Here is a 17,762-nt window from a genome sequence, read left to right as displayed (position 1 = left end):
TAGCTGGAGTCCGCCGATGATCAAACAGCGCATAGAGGAAATCGAAATGTGAGAAACTCGAAGAAGAACTCGACAGTTATGCTTTCGTTTTCGTTGATATGGAATAAGTTTTTACAACTGGCTCGAGACAAAGAGACGACTGGCTTCGTTTTGTGTGTGAAAAAATCAAATAATTAACTTACAAATTACCTGAATAAAATGCTTATATTCAGCTGATTCCAAAATTGAATCTGCTCAAACTAAGGCATTCATTTGTCTACTTCTCCACATGTTTTACCCTTATTTCATGTATAAAAAAAAAAGGTAAACGAAATGCATGATTGTGGGAGCAAAGCAGGAGTTCATCCCTCCAAACAGCTCTCTTACACTTGGCCTCCCTTTGCCTGCAATTAAAATTCGCAACTTTTCTCAAGCACTCAAAACCCATTTTGTCCTTTGATTCGCTCTCTCTTTTTCTCCGAATCCTTTCATCTCGCTTTCCCGAGCTAAAAAGATTTCGAGCTTTTTATCCCCTTATTTCATGGCTGAATTGGAAGACGCTGGAGCTGAAATTAGGTATCTCTTTTTACTTTTCTAATAAAAACTTAAACCCAGAAATTTAATTTATTCCTTTTTTTAGTCATTTTTAAGAATATTGGATGACTGTGTTCGATTTTTGGATTTCGAACGATTTGGTTATGGATGCAAGAGGAAGAATTAAGGAAGTATCGTGGGGGGGGGGGGGCATTTGTTTTGAAATTTATGCTTTTATTTGTTTAGAGTAGCTTTAATTGTTTGTGCTTTTAGACGCAGACTCTTTGATGAATAAGGAATGGGATTCTGTGATTGATATTTTACTGAGAAGATTAATAAAATGCTCTCGAGTTTTAATTTCTTTGGTTTGTTAACTTCAGTAGTGTTGAAGAAGAATGGAATTTAGATATGGATGTTAAGGTTCAAATTTTGGTTTAAGGTTTCCGTCCTTTTTTGTCCAACAATGGATTTCAGATTTGTTTGAATTAACGGTGTATGTTATGATGGTTTTAATTGATAGTTCCGACATTGAAGTTAATGACCGAAGGTGTAAAAATATAGCCGAGAAAGATGTCAGCGACGAAGAGATTGAAGGGGATGAATTGGAGAGACGAATGTGGAAGGATTGTATCAAACTTAAAAGGATTAAGGAAAGACAGAAGATAGCGGCCCAACAGGCTGCGGAAATGCGAAAATCGAAGAAGATATCCGATCAGGCTCAGAGGAAGAAATGTCCCGAGCTCAAGACGGGATTCTTAAATACATGTTGAAGCTAATGGAAGTTTGCAAAGCGCGGGGATTTGTTTATGGTATCATTCCTGAGAAGGGTAAGCCTGTAAGTGGTTCGTCGGATAATCTAAGAGCGTGGTGGAAAGAAAAGGTGAAGTTTGATAAGAATGGGCCTGCAGCCATAGCCAAGTACGAGGCGGACTGTTTAGCTACGAGTGAGTCCGATAATAGTAGAAATGGGAAGCAGCGTAGCGGTCTCAAAGACCTGCAAGACGCAACTCTTGGATCCCTCTTGTCTTCCTTGATGCAGCACTGCGATCCCCCCAGAGGAAGTATCGGTTAGAAAAGAGAATTCCTCCACCTTGGTGGCCTACCGGAAAAGAAGATTGGTGGGTAAAACTAGGGCTACAACAGGGTCAGAGTCCTCCTTATAAGAAGCCACATGATCTTAAGATGTGGAAAGTTGGAGTCTTAACAGCTGTGATAAAGCACATGTCACCTGATACTGCAAAGATCCGGAGGCACGTATGTCAGTCAAAATGTCTACAGGATAAGATGACAGCAAAGGAGAGTGCAATTTGGTTGGGGGTGTTGAGCCGAGAGGAATCTCTGATCCAGCAACCTAGTAATGATAATGGAACACCTGACATAACTGAAATGCCCCGAGGTAGGCGGGTTGATAAGAAGCAACCTGCTATCAGTAGTGACAGTGATTATGATGTTGATGATGGATTAGGTTCAGTCTCTTCCAAAGATGAGCAGAGAAATCAGCCAATAGTTGCCGAGCCTATGGCTTGTATTTGCAATGATAATTCCCATCAAGTACAAAAAAATGAGCGAGTGGAAAAAACAACCTAGGAGGACGAAGAGACCTCGTTTAAGATCAAGTGATGGTCATCAAGAACATATGCCAAACCATAGTGATCAACAATCTATAACAAGTGATGGTGGTCAACAACGTATGCCAAACCATGGTGACCTTGTAAATCCCGAGTCAATAAGCACTTTGCTGGACATCAACCAAACCGATGTATCATTCATGGAATATCATATGCCCGTCACTCAGCAGGAAAACGATGCAAGTACAGCATTGAGACATGTACGGCAAGGTTTAGATGTTCAGCCGCATCTACCTGTACGTGGATACTGCCATTATCCCGCAATTCCTTGTGCTACTGAGATTTCCACACAGAGCATGCATGTACATGGAAGGCCCATGCTCTATCCGTTAATGCAACATGCGGAGCTGCACCATGGTCCTACATATGAATTTTATAATCTCTCAGCCGAATTTAGGCCTGGTAATGATGGTCAGCAAACTCGGATGGAGATGAATGTACCGCATGTTAGGCCAGAGAATGGCGTGAATGCACCAGCACCGGGTAGAAATGAGCATGAAATTACCGGGGGAGAATTGTATCACCTATTGCATGATGATCAAGATAGAGGTGTTCATAATCCCTTTGGTTCTCCAACAAGTGATCCAACATTTTTTGGTGGATTTCACAGTCCCTTTGAACTCCGATTCAATGGTACAAGTTCACTAGATGAACTACTTGATGATGACTTGAACCACTACTTCGGTGCTTAGGTTGGAATGTTTGAGAGGCCATTGCAAGTAAAATGTTAGAACGTAGTTGTCTATATATTTTTATTGATTTTGTGTTTTATAGTGTTTTATGGATAAAACGATGTTTGGACAGCATAAAAATTATATTAGACGAAATGAAAGAAAAAGTCAATTGAGGTTATTGATAACATATATGATGAGATTAAAATTCTATCCTTCGTCTGTCTAATAAGGATTTTAATGCTATTTAAAGGATCGTTAGAGAAAAAACATCAACACGGTAAGCTAAGCAATATTTTTTATTTAGAATTTTCTTATTTTATTTGCGAATTGGGAAGTGATCACTAGCTTTTTTTTCTTTTTTTATCGCTTACAATTATTTTTTTATTAAGTTGAGGTGATTATAAAGTAGAATATGTTCTAAATACTATCAATCATTTGACAATAAACGTTCAATCACCTTACTGCAGCCATTGTTGCTTAAACCCGTAACCTTTAAGAATAATAATAATTCTTTTAACCACTTAAGTAAATTGATTCATGCAATACAGGGTAAGCAAAGCGCCTAATCTACTTCTTCCTTTCGGATATCCATAGCCACAACTTCAGGGGATCTTGGAAGACATGCAGTCCCCGGGGCAGAGTCCACGCGTATTTAGCAAGCCCATCCGTAACCTTGTTACCATTTCGGTTCACCTTCTTTATCTCTACCTGCCATTGCCAATCCCTGTTCAGTTATGCTTCTATATGTCGGGTAATGGTAAAATTCTCTTCCTTTCTTCCTTTAAACTTCAGTAGTTGAAAAGCACATTGGCTATCGGTTTCCATTTGAATTTGTCTAGCTCCTAAATTCCATGTCGCCTACAATCCTTCGTAGATATCCTAAAGTTTCGCTTCAAGCGTCGTGCAAACTCCCTTTTTTTTGTGAAACCCTTAATTCACCTCCCTTTATGATCCTTGATGACGCCTCCACAAGTTGTTTCGTCTGTTTGTGCCCTCATTGCACTGTCCGTATTGATTTTGATCCATGGACTTGCTGACGGTTGTCAATCCTTGGTTTCATTGTCTCGATCAGCAACTCTAGTCACAAATCCAATAGTTTTTCTCATGTTGATTTCTTTAGTCATTCTAGTTGCTCTCTCGATTATACTCTCCCTTTCGATCATCTCAGGTTCGAAATTGATTTTATTCCTTCTTTCCCATAGACTCCACAGGATAATCCCAAAAAATATAGGCCAATTCCCAACATCGTTAGTAAGGTTTTGACAGTTCAAAAGGTTATTTTCCACCCATTGTTTAGTATCACAGTTAAGGAATCTCTCTATTTTGTTGGGGTGGATGATTTGTTTCCAAATATTGAACGCTCTTGGACACCAGTGCAAAACATGATCGATGTCTTCACCGGGGTTGCCACACGTTTAACAGCTTTCATTTGTTATCATATGTCCACGGACCCTCTCAGCATTTGTAAAGATTCTTCTTTTACACACTAACCATAAGAAAGTTCTGACTCTTGGTAAATTGTAGTGCTTTGCAATAATTTTTCAAATCGCCTCCTCCTGGTTTTGATCCCTTAGTGTCTCTGCTTCATATACTGATTTAACAGTGAATTGCATGTTCTCGAAACCATTCCACTTTGGTGTATCTCTCAAATCATCTTTAATAGGGGAGAATTGCCTCGATTCGATTCATGACTTCTTCTAGGAGAAAGGAGGCCAATATACTATAATTCCACTCTTTGGTGCTGCTAATCATGTCCTTTACTTTATATGTCCTATCTGTAATATCATCCAGGCGAGTGCAATGATTTCTAAGGGAACCGAGTTCAGGTATCCATCTATCATTCTAAAAGCCCACATCACCACCATTACCCAAATTCCAGGATATGTTCTCTATGAAAGTGTTCCAAATATTACTTGGACCCTTCCATAAATTTGAAGCCTTCTATCTTTTAATTGTGACGGGTATGGTCTCACTAATTTCATACTTTTTCCTCAAGATGTTAATCCAGGCTTCATTTGGCTTAGTAACTAAATGATAGCCTATTTTTATAAGAAATGAACTGCTTTAAGTTTTTAACTTTTTAAAACCAAATCTGTCTGCAGTGATTGATTTACACAAATATTTCCAGCTAACCAAATACATACTTCCTCCTCTCCATACAAAGGACAAACAGATATGGTGATAATGGGTCCCCTTGTCGAATGTCACATGTAGGTTTGAAACTATCGATTGTCGTGTCATTCCAAAGGATTTGTCATACTAGTCCTGATGCAACCCATAATGACCTTCCTTAGCGAATCAAGTATATCATAATCTTTGAGTATGTCTTCGATGATATCTCATTCTATTCGATCATAGGCTTTTTCCAAGTCTATTTTGATAGTCATCCAACCTCTCATTCCATTTTTGTGGTGTATTGAATTGATGGTTTCTTGGACAAGAACAATGTTTTCCGTTATAGATCTTCCGGGAATAAAACTTGTCTGGTTGTTGGATATGAGCTCATTTAACAACAGTTTCAATCGGTTGATAATAACTTTTGTGAGGATTTTGTAGGTAACTTGGCAGAGGCTAATATGCTAAAATGGGATATGAGCGAGGGGTTGTTGATTTTCGGGATAAGGACAATCAGTGTTTTGTTGATTTGTTTGATCAGTTGACAAACGTTTCCACCGACGAGGTCCCAATTTTTTTTTTTTTTGGTAAAACAACGCGCGTAAGACATCCATCCCATGGGCTTTAAGGAGGCCATATCAAAGATTGTCTCTTGATGAATCCATTTATAATGAGCACGTTGATACCAATGTAGTTCTTCCTGATTTCAGACTTGTCTCTCCGTTGGTATTCCAAACAAGATAATAGTCATAATAAAATAAACTATTTGTCTCTCCCCCACTTGTAGCATCATCATTCGAAACTATATCAATGGTCTCTTCCATATTCATCGTATTCTCGGATAATGATGGATCCTTGTTTCCTCTTGTGTTATTTCCATCCAAATGGATAGTATCTCCACTTGGGATGATAAGGTTTGTATTCAATCTTTTGAAGTAGGGTTATCATGTATTTTATGATCTATCGGCTTCTTCATTTGATGGTTTTCTCCACCCCCATCTTTTCTATGCTCTTATTGGTCTCTTTATTCTTTATCCTTTCTCTAATAGAAATCACAGTATGATTTTCTATATTAAGGCAAGGATTGTGTTTGGAGATTTCAGTACCCACTTTCGCTATAACGTAGAAAATCGCTCCTACCATAGGCCTAGGACTTGTGATCCTCTCCATCGGTATGGTTGTATCAATGGGAACATCAAAAAGGTTTTCTACATTGATACCTTCAGTAGAAACGGTAGCTGTGTATAAGGCTGGTCATCTCGGCTTATTTTGAGAAAAGGGTTGTTTCCCTTTCCTTTTTTGGCTTATTTTACTGATTCCAACCTTCTCTAATCCACTAGAGTTTCCTATGTCCGACTTCTTAATATATCTTTGATTAGTTTCCTTGGGAGACCTTTTCCTTAGGGCTTGTTGCTTGTTTTCAAGATCCTGTAGAGGAGCAAAACGCGACTCTGTTCTCATTTTCGTCTTCGTTATTATTTTGCTCTCTTTGTGTTTTTGTCATCTCGTTTTTCTGGTAGCAACCATTAGTAATAGTATTAGCGACCGCAGCAGCATATGATATTCTGGTTACCCCTCCTTCATTGGGACTTTCTTGGCTATTTGCACTAGGTTAGATGAATGTTACGTCCTGCATGGATGTTTCTTGCAGGTTCTTGGTCGAATCTTGTTCATTATCCTCCTTCGGTTTGGCCATCAAAGCGTTGCTTTGCTACAGTGTTTTTCCATAGTTGTGGAGTTACAACTTAGTGAGGGTGGACATGTTATCTCTCTGAAATCCGAATTTTTTTAGATTAGTTACTGATGGTGTTCACTCTAAAAAATTTCGTGCTCTTCCTGAAATCTAAGTTTTTTTTTTGATTAATTACTTATTTTACGGATAGTGTCCAGCCTGAAATTATATTTGTACTTACTCCATTTAACATTTTTATGTTGTTAATATATGTGTGTTTACTCTAAAACAATTTTTCTAGATGCGACGCTACTCTTCCATGGTTGTCATTGTGATGTGCTTTTGTCCTAGAGGTTGGATGCAATGCCTTTCTCTAAGGGGGTGTTTGGTTCAAGGAATGTGGGATTCTCATGGGTCCCATATTCCCATGTTTGGTTGGCCGGGAATCTCATTTCCGGTAATGTTTTATTACCAATAGTAGACTTTTTTGGGTATATTACCGGTAATGTCATTACCTCCATTTCCTTAGGTATTGTTGGATTACCGGTGTTTTGGACTAAAATGCCCTTAATTTTTCTTTCTTTCAAAAATATCATTCTTCTGTCATTGAATAATAAAAATTCTACGAAGCTTAAATTACAAATTTATCCTTAAACTATTTTAGATTTACAAAAAAGGTCTATATTTAAAATTTTATATGAAGTTCAGAGATTAAAATAAAATTTTACCCTTTCATTAAACCTTTTTATATTTTCAATTTTGTATAAAAATTATATAAATTTTATGAATTTAAATTTTTTTAAAGAAAATATATAAATATTTTCCAACTTGTTAAAAAAATATAAAATAAGGACAATTTGGTCAAATATACATTCCAATAATCCTTTATTCCTTTAACCAAACACGATAATCTTACATCCCTGCTAAGCCAACCAAACACAAAATACAACATTCCCAGTAATCATATTTCCTGTTAATCTTATATTCCCACTAGTAATCTTACATTCCGTGAACCAAACGCACCCTAAGTTCTTGTTGTTCTTCGGGTCATGAAGAGTCGATAGCTAGCTTTCTGAATTTAAACTCTGCAGCTTTTGATTATTTGTTTTTTTGCTTCAATATTTTTGCATTTGCTTAGGACTGGTTTATTGCAAGACTAATGTATTTTGAGCTTTGAATTAGTGTAGTACATAGACATCTTGATGAATGATGATGAAGTTCTACAAGCAGAGGGATTATAGACACTTCCATGTTTGCTCATTAAAAATAGGTGATGGAGTGTATAAATGGGATTTGCAACTGTATTTGGTCTCCGAGGAATCGCTTGGAAAATTCATACAGGGTAATGATTATAGAAGGCTTAAATATACAAAAGTGATCTATCTATACCCGTTTTTTCAGTTTAATGTCAAACGTTTATTTCGTTATAGTTTGATGTCTAACGTTTCATTTCATGATTAAAAATAGATCCAACTTTGACGGACCATTAAATTTACCTATTAACCCACTAAAAATAGTATGTGACATATTTTTTTAATACTAAAAATTGATTTATGAAAATAAGAAATAATTTCCCATTAATCAATTTCCCTCTCTTCCCCTCTTTTCTAGGGGTGTTCAAATTTTCGAACTAATTCGGTTAACCGACTGAACCGAATTAGTTCGGTTAATTCGGTCGGCAACCGAATTAATTCGGTCGGTTAACGGTTAAGAAAATTTTTAGAATTCGGTTAACGGTTAATTAGGTTTGAAATCGGTTAATTAACCGAATTAACCGAATTAAATACATATATATATAATATATATATATATATAATATAACTCAGCCACAGGCCACAGCCCATCAGACTCATACAACAGCCCACTGCCCATTTAAATTTTAAAACTCATTTAAATTTTAAAACTAAATAAAATAAAATAACCTAAAAACTAAATGTAAACTTTTACCAATCTCATCTCACGATTCTCAGTTCCTCACTCCCACCCGAGCTTTCGCCTTTCATCAAACCCTCATTCATTCTCTCTCTATCTCTCTCTCAGTCTCTCTAATTTCGATTCAGGTTAGCTTTCTAACTTAAAATTTATAGATTTTCTCTTTGATTAGTTTACCTCTCCCCTAAAAAACTAAAAAACTTAATCATTTGTTTGATTTAGGGTTTGTGATTTGATATCATTTCTGTGTTTGGGATTTTTCTCTTTTCTTTTATTTGTTTAATGTTTCGGTTCTGTTTGGTAGCCTTCTTGTTCTGGGTTTTTAAGGTATTTGGTATTTCATGATTGTGCTTTCCTTGTTTTATTAGTTTCAAGTATTTAGATTTTCCTGGGTTGCTGCTCTGTAAGGTTGTGTATGTATGTTTCAATAACATTATCTTTAATTGACATTCAGTGCTGGTTCAAACCCCGGATAACCCGTCCCCTAATTTTTTATTTTTTATTTTTGAAAAAAAAAACCTTTTGTGTATTGTCGTGTTTAGCTCCTAGTTGTTACAATTTACGAGTGTAGGCACAGATAAAAACTTGTTAAAGAAAAGTTCTACTTCTGCAATTTAAAGTTTCTTCATATATATTACATTTGCTTAACAACCACCTGAATAAAGTCTTCTGAAACTTTGCTTGAATCCTGACACGCAGTTTGTTTTTTCCTAATAAAACAAAAGCATGATACAGTTTACCGTTGCTGGTAATTATATGAAATTAGTTGGATTATTGGGACCTTTTTCTACAACCTTTAGGTGACACCAGAATTTGAGAAGAAAAAACAGTAACGAATAGAAGTCACCGGTGGTAATGAATCTGGTCTACTATAGGTGTTTAACATTATTTGAGAGTTGATGCAGTAGTGGGAAAATGACTTTCTAGACAGTTTCTATATGAATTACAGCCTCTTAATATCTATATAATGAAACGTGTTAGGAAATCTGAAGGAATGACTCTCTTGATGTCTGCTTGTTCCCGTTTCTAAGTGTCTTTAGTTTCAAGTTCATTCTTTACTAAACATATTTTTATATGTTCCATAATGCTTTTTGTTCAAAAGTTTCATTAGTTTTCTATCCATGTATTTCTATTTGTTTTACACATATTTTCTTCTTATATTGGAAATTGCACAAAATGTTGACATATTTAAACTTTTATTCTGCATATGCATTTCCTAGAGAAAATTGGTTTGAATGTTCAAAACAACGTATTATATGGAAATCATTATCATTAATGGTAATCGAGAGTAGGAAGACACGTAAACGCACATACACATGGAGCAATTAAGTGTTCAGAGAACAACGACAGATGCATTAAAAGCATGGGCTTAGATTTGCGATTGAGGGTTAAAACTTGAACAACAATCTTTTGTTGCAGATAACACATTCTGCAATCACTGTGCTCTCTCTGATTTTTATTCTTTTGTAATAAAAAATGGTATTTAGTTATGCTTTCTGATTTATTTTGAGTTATGTTATCTTAATGTGATTATTTATTACTTTTTTTTTACTTCTCATATTTTGCTGTAGATATCCAATATGGCAGCATCTGCTAAGGGAAGTGTTTCACCCCCTTTATCAAATTCTACAAATTCAACGACTGAAGCTTCAAGTCAAATCAACAACACAAGAGGGACTGCAAGTAAACGGAAAGCTATTCCTTTAAGGTCAGAAGTATGGACTCACTTTACTAAGTTTTTAAATAGTGAGGGTAAAGGCAAGGGTAGATGCAATCATTGTGAGAAAGAATTTTGTTGTGATGGGAAAAAAAATGGAACTGGGTCATTAATATATCACATGAAACAATGTAAGAAAAATCCTAACAACATTGACACTAATCAAAGCAATTTAGTGTTACCTAGTAAGGATATTCGAGGAGAAGTAGGACATCTCACAACTTGGAAATTTGATCAAGAAACAACTAGAAAGGTTTTAACCCAAATGATTGTGACTGATGAATTGCCTTTCAAGTTTGTTGAGAGTGAAGGATTTAGAAAATTTATGTCTGTAGCATGCCCCAAGTTTCGTATTCCTTCAAGATTGACTATAACTAGAGATATTTATTAGTTGTACTTGGATGAAAGGACTAAGCTGAAACAATATTTAAGAAGTTCATGTTCTAGAGTTTGTTTAACTACTGATACGTGGACCTCTATGCAAAGAGTTAATTATATGTGTCTCACTGTGCACTTTATTAATAACGATTGGAACTTGAATAAGAAAATCATAAGTTTTTATCCAATTTCTAGTCATAAAGGAGATGCAATTGGGCTGATGATTGAAAAATGCTTATTAGATTGGGGAATTAATAAGTTGTTCACTGTCACCGTTGACAATGCAACTTCGAATGATGTTGCTATTGGTTATTTAAGAAAGAGATTTAGTCCTTGAGGGGGTTGCATTGCAAATGGTAAATATCTTCATATAAGATGTATTGCACATATTGTGAATTTGATTGTTGTTGAAGGTTTAAAGGAAATGAACAAATCTGTTGCACGTGTTAGGGGGGCTGTGAAATATGTGAGACAATCTCCAGTTAGATTGAAAAAGTTCATGGAGTGTGTTGAGATGGAAAAAATTGAGAGCAAAAAAATGTTATGTCTTGATGTTTGTACTAGGTGGAACTCTATATATATTTAATGTTAGACACTGCTGAAAAATTTGAGAGAGCTTTTGAGAGATTTGAGGAGCAAGATACAAATTTTAGGGCTGAACTTGAGTTAGGAGAGGGCTGGCCAACTGTAAATGATTGGAATTTTGTTAGAAACTTGAGGGATTTCTTGGAACATTTTTATGAAGTCACTTTGCGAGTTTCAGGTACTTCATATGTCACATCTAATAATTTTTTTGATGAACTTATTGAAATTTGCATACTTTTAAGGGATGTTCAATTAAGTGCTGATGTTGAATTTAGTGTTATGGCCATGAGGATGAAAGATAAATTTGAGAAATATTGGGGTGATATTGAGAATATGAATATGCTTGTTTTTGTTGGCTGTGTTTTAGATCCTAGGCAGAAATTAAGTTATCTTGAATTTGCACTTAGTGAGATGTATGATTCGGAAAAAAGTTTTGAAGTGATGCAAAAGCTGAAAGAGACTTTGAATGAATTGTATGATGAGTATAAGCCTCGAGTCTCTAGTGATGGAAACCATTTAAATGTGAGAATTTCTGAACCGCAACAAAAAGTGAAAAGACGCATGAAAGATTTGTATAAAAGGCGTGTGATTGAAATTGGTGGTGAGGATCAAACATCTGAATTAGATAAATATCTAGGGGAGGCTGTTGAGAATTATGATGATGAATTTGATATCTTGTCATGGTGGAAAGTCAATAGCCCTAGATTTCTAGTTCTGTCAAATATGGCCAAAGATGTATTAGCTATACCGCTTTCTACCGTCGCTTCAAAGTCTGCATTTAGTACTGGTAGACGTGTGCTTGATCAATTTAGGAGTTCTTTAACTCCTAAAATAGTACAAGCTCTTGTGTGTACTCAAGACTATATTAAAAAGTCATCAACCAAAGAGGAGATCAAGAAGTTTGAAGAACAAATTCAAGAGCTTGACAAGATTGATAATGGTATGTTGATTCTTTATTAATTAATTTTAATTTAATAAGTGAATTTACTTTGAGGAAAATTGACACAACATTAATTGATTTAATCATTTTAACTTTTAGATTTATCTTGGAATGCATTACAACCTACCCTCAATTCATGAGCTCATAGGATTCTGCACTGCAGCACTGTGAGTATGAGTTGAAAGGTATGCATTAATTGTAAATTGCATTATTACAATGTATTTTTTAATTTATATATATATGGTTTTTTATACTGTATTTTTAGATTTAAAATAATATCTTTTTCTTGTAGAGATAATTCAAATGGAAACTTTTTGGGAGGATTCAATTGGTGCAAAAGGAGTATTTTGAATACTGTTTTTTGTGGTAATTTCTTCCCTTACATTCATTTTAATTTCATTAGCCATATTAATTATTAGTTAGCACATATCTGATTAAGTGATGAATGATGTTTACTGAATAAGATTGTATTACATTTTTTATTGCAACACCTCGTTCAACAGACAAACAATACATGAAATAAACTTTTGGGCCTACTACCTTAATAATAGCTTCATCAACCTGAAATAAGATTGTATTACATTAGATTGAGTTAGCTTAGCACTTATAATTTTAGCATTGGTTGATACTTAATAGATATATATTTGATGTTTATACCTTGGATTGTTTTTATTGTTTTTGATAGTTAGAACTGAATTTTGCATCTCTTTATTTTTATATTGTGCACTGTGCAGGTAATATGTTCACTTAAGATATGAATTATTCTGCACTTGATAGAGAACATCTTGGTTGGTATGACAGCATCAGCAAACAACTTAGTAGTTAGCACAACCTTCTTCATGCACCAACATTTAAAGTGTAAACTGTTTGTATACTGAATTATGCTTTCAGTTCTGTATTTCTGCACTTTGTTCTGATTTATTTGGTAGAAGTGCAATATTGTTGGTTATTTTTGAATTAAATTGATAGATACAAATATCTTATTTTAATATAATGTTTGAATCAAATTAATTAGATATTGTAAACTGTTTTTTAATTAAAAAAATTTTAAATTCAAAAATTTTAAAAAATTTCGGTTAATTCGAAAATTAACCGAAATTTGTTCGGTTCAGTTAATTTTTTCATAAAAAAATTCGATTCGATTAATGGTTAAAGAAAAATAATTTTCAATTAATTCGATTATGATTAATTCGATTCGGTCGACCACCATTTTAACCGGATGAACACCCCTACTCTTTTCCATCAAACCAATTTCACTCCCTTTCTTTTAATTTTCCCTCCTTCCCGTCAACCTTAAGTTTTTCTCTGCCTCTCTTTTTCCCTCCTTCACTCTTTCTCCCTCTTTTCCATCAAACCAATTTCACTCCCAAAAACCCATTTGCCGACGCCAGCCCCCTTTAACTTTTTACTCGTTAAACTTAAATCGATTTCCCTCTCTTCCCCTTCACTCTTTTTCCTTGCTGGGTAATATGAAGATTTGCAAGGAATCCTAGTCATTCTTATTTATCATTACAATTGAGGAATGCGAAATATGTTACTACCCTAAACCGATTCCTTTTTGTTTTTCAATCAAACCTATTAGAGTTAAGAAAGATAGTGTTGGAGTCGGAGGATGTGGGGAAATCGACGCTGAGATTAGAGAAAGTTGCAGTTCAAGATGAGAGTTGTTTGTGGGAGAATCTTGTTTATGAAACTGTGAAAATGATGAGAGAGATGAAAACAGGGAATCTGAGTGAAAAATTTTACCATTCCCTTGGTGACTGGAATTTGCTGAATTTTGGTTCTGGATTTGTTGCAGGGATCTTCAAAAGCAGGGTTCCTTGGTGAAGTTTCGCTCTATTTTGCAGACTTAGGGTTAACGGGTTAATTTTTCAATTAATCTATTTTGATTAATTTCTTATTTTTATAAATTATTTTTTAATATTAAAAAATATGTCATGATATTTTTAATAACAATCAAACTTAATGGTATATCACTATTAAATCCATTTTCAGTCACGGAATAAAATATTAGATCAAACAAAAAATAAAATAATCGTTAGACAATAAACTGAAAAACAGATATAGATTGAATACCTTTTATATATTTAAGTCATTATAGAATCAACAAGTTGAGAATAAGTCATAATATAGAAGGACACTATTTTATTATGTCTTAATTAATAGATTAATGTTTAATTTAAATAATATTTAATTTTTTAATAAGAAAATATAAGATTAAAATATATTAATAGTGAAGATAATCATTTTATAACTTATAATAATTAAAAATTAACTAAAATAATATCATATAATTTTAAAAATATTTTTTAATTTTTACTAATAAATTTAACACAAAAAGTAAACGAATGATCCAGATGATTTGTGAACAGTACCGGAACGTTGCTAACCCTGTTAAGCGTCATGCATGACGCCAGCTCAGTTTCCTTGTTCCTATCTCCCACGTAATTGTTGGCACGAGTAAGGCATCCTTAGAATTTCAGTTCGTTCCGGTTTTTATTTTTTTTTGCATTTTATCCGTATTTCTAGAAGCTTCTACACCCTCAATTCCTCTCCAGATTAGGTCATCCTTTTTCTACTATATAACCAAATCCCTCCCTACGGTTTATTCACACAGAATCGTTGCGTTCATCAATTGTTCTCTTGAAATCCCTTCTTCTCTGTACGTCGTTATAGCTTTTACTTATTTGATTCTTCGTTGAAGATGCAGATCTTTGTGAAGACCCTCACCGGCAAAACAATCACCCTCGAGGTGGAGAGCTCCGACACCATCGATAACGTCAAGTCCAAGATTCAAGACAAGGAAGGTATCCCTCCCGATCAACAACGATTGATCTTCGCCGGAAAGCAACTTGAAGACGGTCGTACCCTCGCCGACTATAACATCCAGAAGGAGTCGACTCTCCATCTGGTTCTCCGTCTCCGCGGTGGCATGCAGATCTTCGTCAAAACCTTAACCGGCAAGACTATAACTCTTGAAGTCGAAAGCTCGGACACCATCGATAACGTCAAGGCGAAGATTCAGGACAAAGAAGGCATACCTCCGGACCAACAACGATTGATCTTCGCCGGCAAGCAACTTGAAGACGGCCGTACTCTCGCTGATTATAACATTCAGAAGGAATCGACACTACATCTAGTCCTCCGTCTCCGTGGTGGTATGCAGATCTTCGTTAAAACCCTAACCGGCAAGACCATCACTCTTGAAGTGGAAAGCTCTGACACCATAGACAATGTCAAGGCCAAGATTCAGGACAAGGAAGGCATCCCTCCGGACCAGCAGCGATTGATCTTCGCCGGGAAGCAGTTAGACGATGGTCGCACCTTGGCCGATTACAATATTCAGAAGGAATCGACTCTTCACCTTGTGCTCAGGCTTCGTGGTGGCATGCAGATCTTTGTTAAAACCTTGACCGGAAAAACAATTACCCTTGAGGTAGAAAGCTCCGATACGATCGACAATGTGAAGGCGAAAATCCAGGATAAGGAAGGGATTCCTCCAGACCAACAGAGGTTGATTTTCGCAGGGAAGCAGCTGGAAGATGGCAGGACCCTTGCTGATTACAATATACAGAAAGAGTCTACGCTTCACCTTGTGCTCAGGCTTCGTGGAGGGATGTAGATGTTCTGATATGGCCTTTTAATCGTTTCTCTTTGCATTATTGCATATTATTTGGAATGAAGATGTTACTTCTGATGTTATGTTGAAGTTCGCTATTTGGAATGAAACCCTGATGAACTAGCTTTCTCTTTAGCTTTGGGAATGTTTTCTAATAATTTATTGCTTCTAACAAGTTATATGCACAACCCATTTCTCTAAGCTATTTGGCTTCTAGCTTCTAACTTTGGGAACTCGTTTACATATAAAAAAAATTAGTTTACCCTTTATTCCCATATATAATGTAAGGAGGTAAGATAGTAGACTATTCCTAACACTAGGTTAAAAACAGCTTCCGTACAAGACCTCTAAATTATGAAATGTCTGGAACTCGTTTACATATGATTAACCTAAACCATTTACATCCATGCAAATTTTAACACATTTATCCTATCTCAATTTAGTAATAAAATATCAAATTGGTGCTAAAATGTTGTATTATTTTAAGTCATAATTTTATAAGCCAACTTCACTATGGTATGACATTTAGAGCTCTTTGGATTCAACCGTACCCCCCATATTGTAAACCCCATGTCTAAACACAATCTTTAAACCCGAACAATGAAACTGCAGATATATAATTAAGAAAATTGTCTCAGTGACCAAAAATGCCTTATAATATACGATTTTAACCAACTTGTTTTTGATTTGCCAAAATGACCAACAAAATCACAATGCGAAATAAAAATCGCAACGCGATCTCTAGAATCGCAAATCAGTTCCCAGAATCGCAATGCGATAGTACAAATTCGCATATTCGTATTGCGATTTTCCAGAATCGCAACGCGAATATGAAAATCGCAACGCGAACTTATAAATCGCAACGCGATTCTGACTATCAATACGAGTATCCGTAAAATCGCAACGCGTATCCGTAAATCGTAACGCGTATCCATAAATCGCAACGACAATACGTAAAATCGCAACGCGTATCCGTAAATCGCAACGAGAATACGTAAATCGCAACGAGAATACGTAAATCGCAATGCGTATCTGTAAATCGCAACGACAATACGTAAAATCGCAACGCATATCCGTAAATCGCAACGCGATTTTTAAAGCGCCATTAGAATCGCTACGCGTATTTTATTTTCAAATTTCAAACACGAATATTAATTATCGGAACACTGAACCGTCCACAGTATATCCCGTAATCGCAACTCATAACCTAAAACCTAAAATCACAACTCAGTCTCATCTCCATCTCTCACTCTCTACGGTAAAATCCGTCCCCATCTCCAAAGATTTCCGTGTAACATCCTAAATGACAGGTTAGTGACTAAATTGTAAACATTCAGAATTTGGTGATTAAAGTAAAAATAATTGTTAGTAAATATGAAATGAATTTAAGGACAAAATGGTCATTTGCAAGGAATAATAATTAAAAAAAAAATTTAGGCTATATTATAACCCACGTGGGGCTTGAGTAGGAAACAAAAGGTTTCCAGATTTTTCTCATATCTTCTTCCTTCTTTCTTATCTTCTTCACTCTTCTCTTCTTTCAAACGTGAAGACCCAAGCTTAAGGTAAGAATCTGAACCTTGGTCGTTTCTTTGATTGTTTAGCTTGGAAATTGAAGTTTGGATGTTATATAAGCTAAAGGAAAGCTTATATGACATTAAGACAACAAGATAAGTGTTTTAGAGATAGATTTGGAAAATGAGTTTTTAGATGAAATTTTGATATGGATGAGTTTTTGAAGTTTGAATAAGATTTTTGACTTGTCATCAAGCTAACTAAGAAGTATGAGGTGTTAGAATTCAAATTAGAACATGTTGGAATTTGGGTTAGATTCTTAAATTCTACATGGAGAATTAGATTTCTAAGTTTTAGAAGTATTTAATGGATAATAATTAGTTTAAGTAAGAGTATGCAAGTTAGGAAATAAGAAAGGGGATGATATATGAGGTATTAAGCTGAAAAGAGTGGATTTTCGGGCATAAAAGAGGA

At 35.2% G+C, this 17,762-nt stretch overlaps 2 protein-coding genes and 1 pseudogene across 2 annotated transcripts; all 3 read left to right on the top strand.

Annotated features, from left to right (window-relative positions):
* The first annotated feature begins 250 nt into the window (after nt 1-250).
* Nucleotides 251-2,918, top strand: LOC120156550 (annotated as a pseudogene).
* Nucleotides 2,919-10,114: 7,196 nt separating this feature from the next.
* On the top strand, nt 10,115-13,981 carry LOC120156566 (zinc finger BED domain-containing protein RICESLEEPER 2-like). The gene is made up of 5 exons (XM_039167864.1): nt 10,115-10,242; nt 10,825-10,937; nt 11,043-11,110; nt 11,194-12,154; nt 13,737-13,981. The coding sequence occupies exons 1-5, from the start codon at nt 10,115-10,117 to the stop codon at nt 13,979-13,981; spliced, it is 1,515 nt and encodes a 504-aa protein (XP_039023795.1).
* An 824-nt stretch (nt 13,982-14,805) lies between these two features.
* LOC120156568 (polyubiquitin-like) lies at nt 14,806-15,792 on the top strand. Its single transcript, XM_039167865.1, has one exon. The coding sequence runs from the start codon at nt 14,859-14,861 to the stop codon at nt 15,774-15,776; it is 918 nt and encodes a 305-aa protein (XP_039023796.1). The 5' UTR covers nt 14,806-14,858; the 3' UTR covers nt 15,777-15,792.
* Nucleotides 15,793-17,762: the final 1,970 nt, after the last annotated feature.

Source organism: Hibiscus syriacus, unplaced genomic scaffold (genome assembly GCF_006381635.1).
Source record: "Hibiscus syriacus cultivar Baekdansim isolate YM2019G1 unplaced genomic scaffold, ASM638163v2 tig00111231_pilon, whole genome shotgun sequence".
Lineage (NCBI taxonomy): Eukaryota > Viridiplantae > Streptophyta > Magnoliopsida > Malvales > Malvaceae > Hibiscus > Hibiscus syriacus.
Note: the sequence above shows the minus strand (reverse complement) of the source record. Positions and strands in the feature narration are given on the sequence as shown.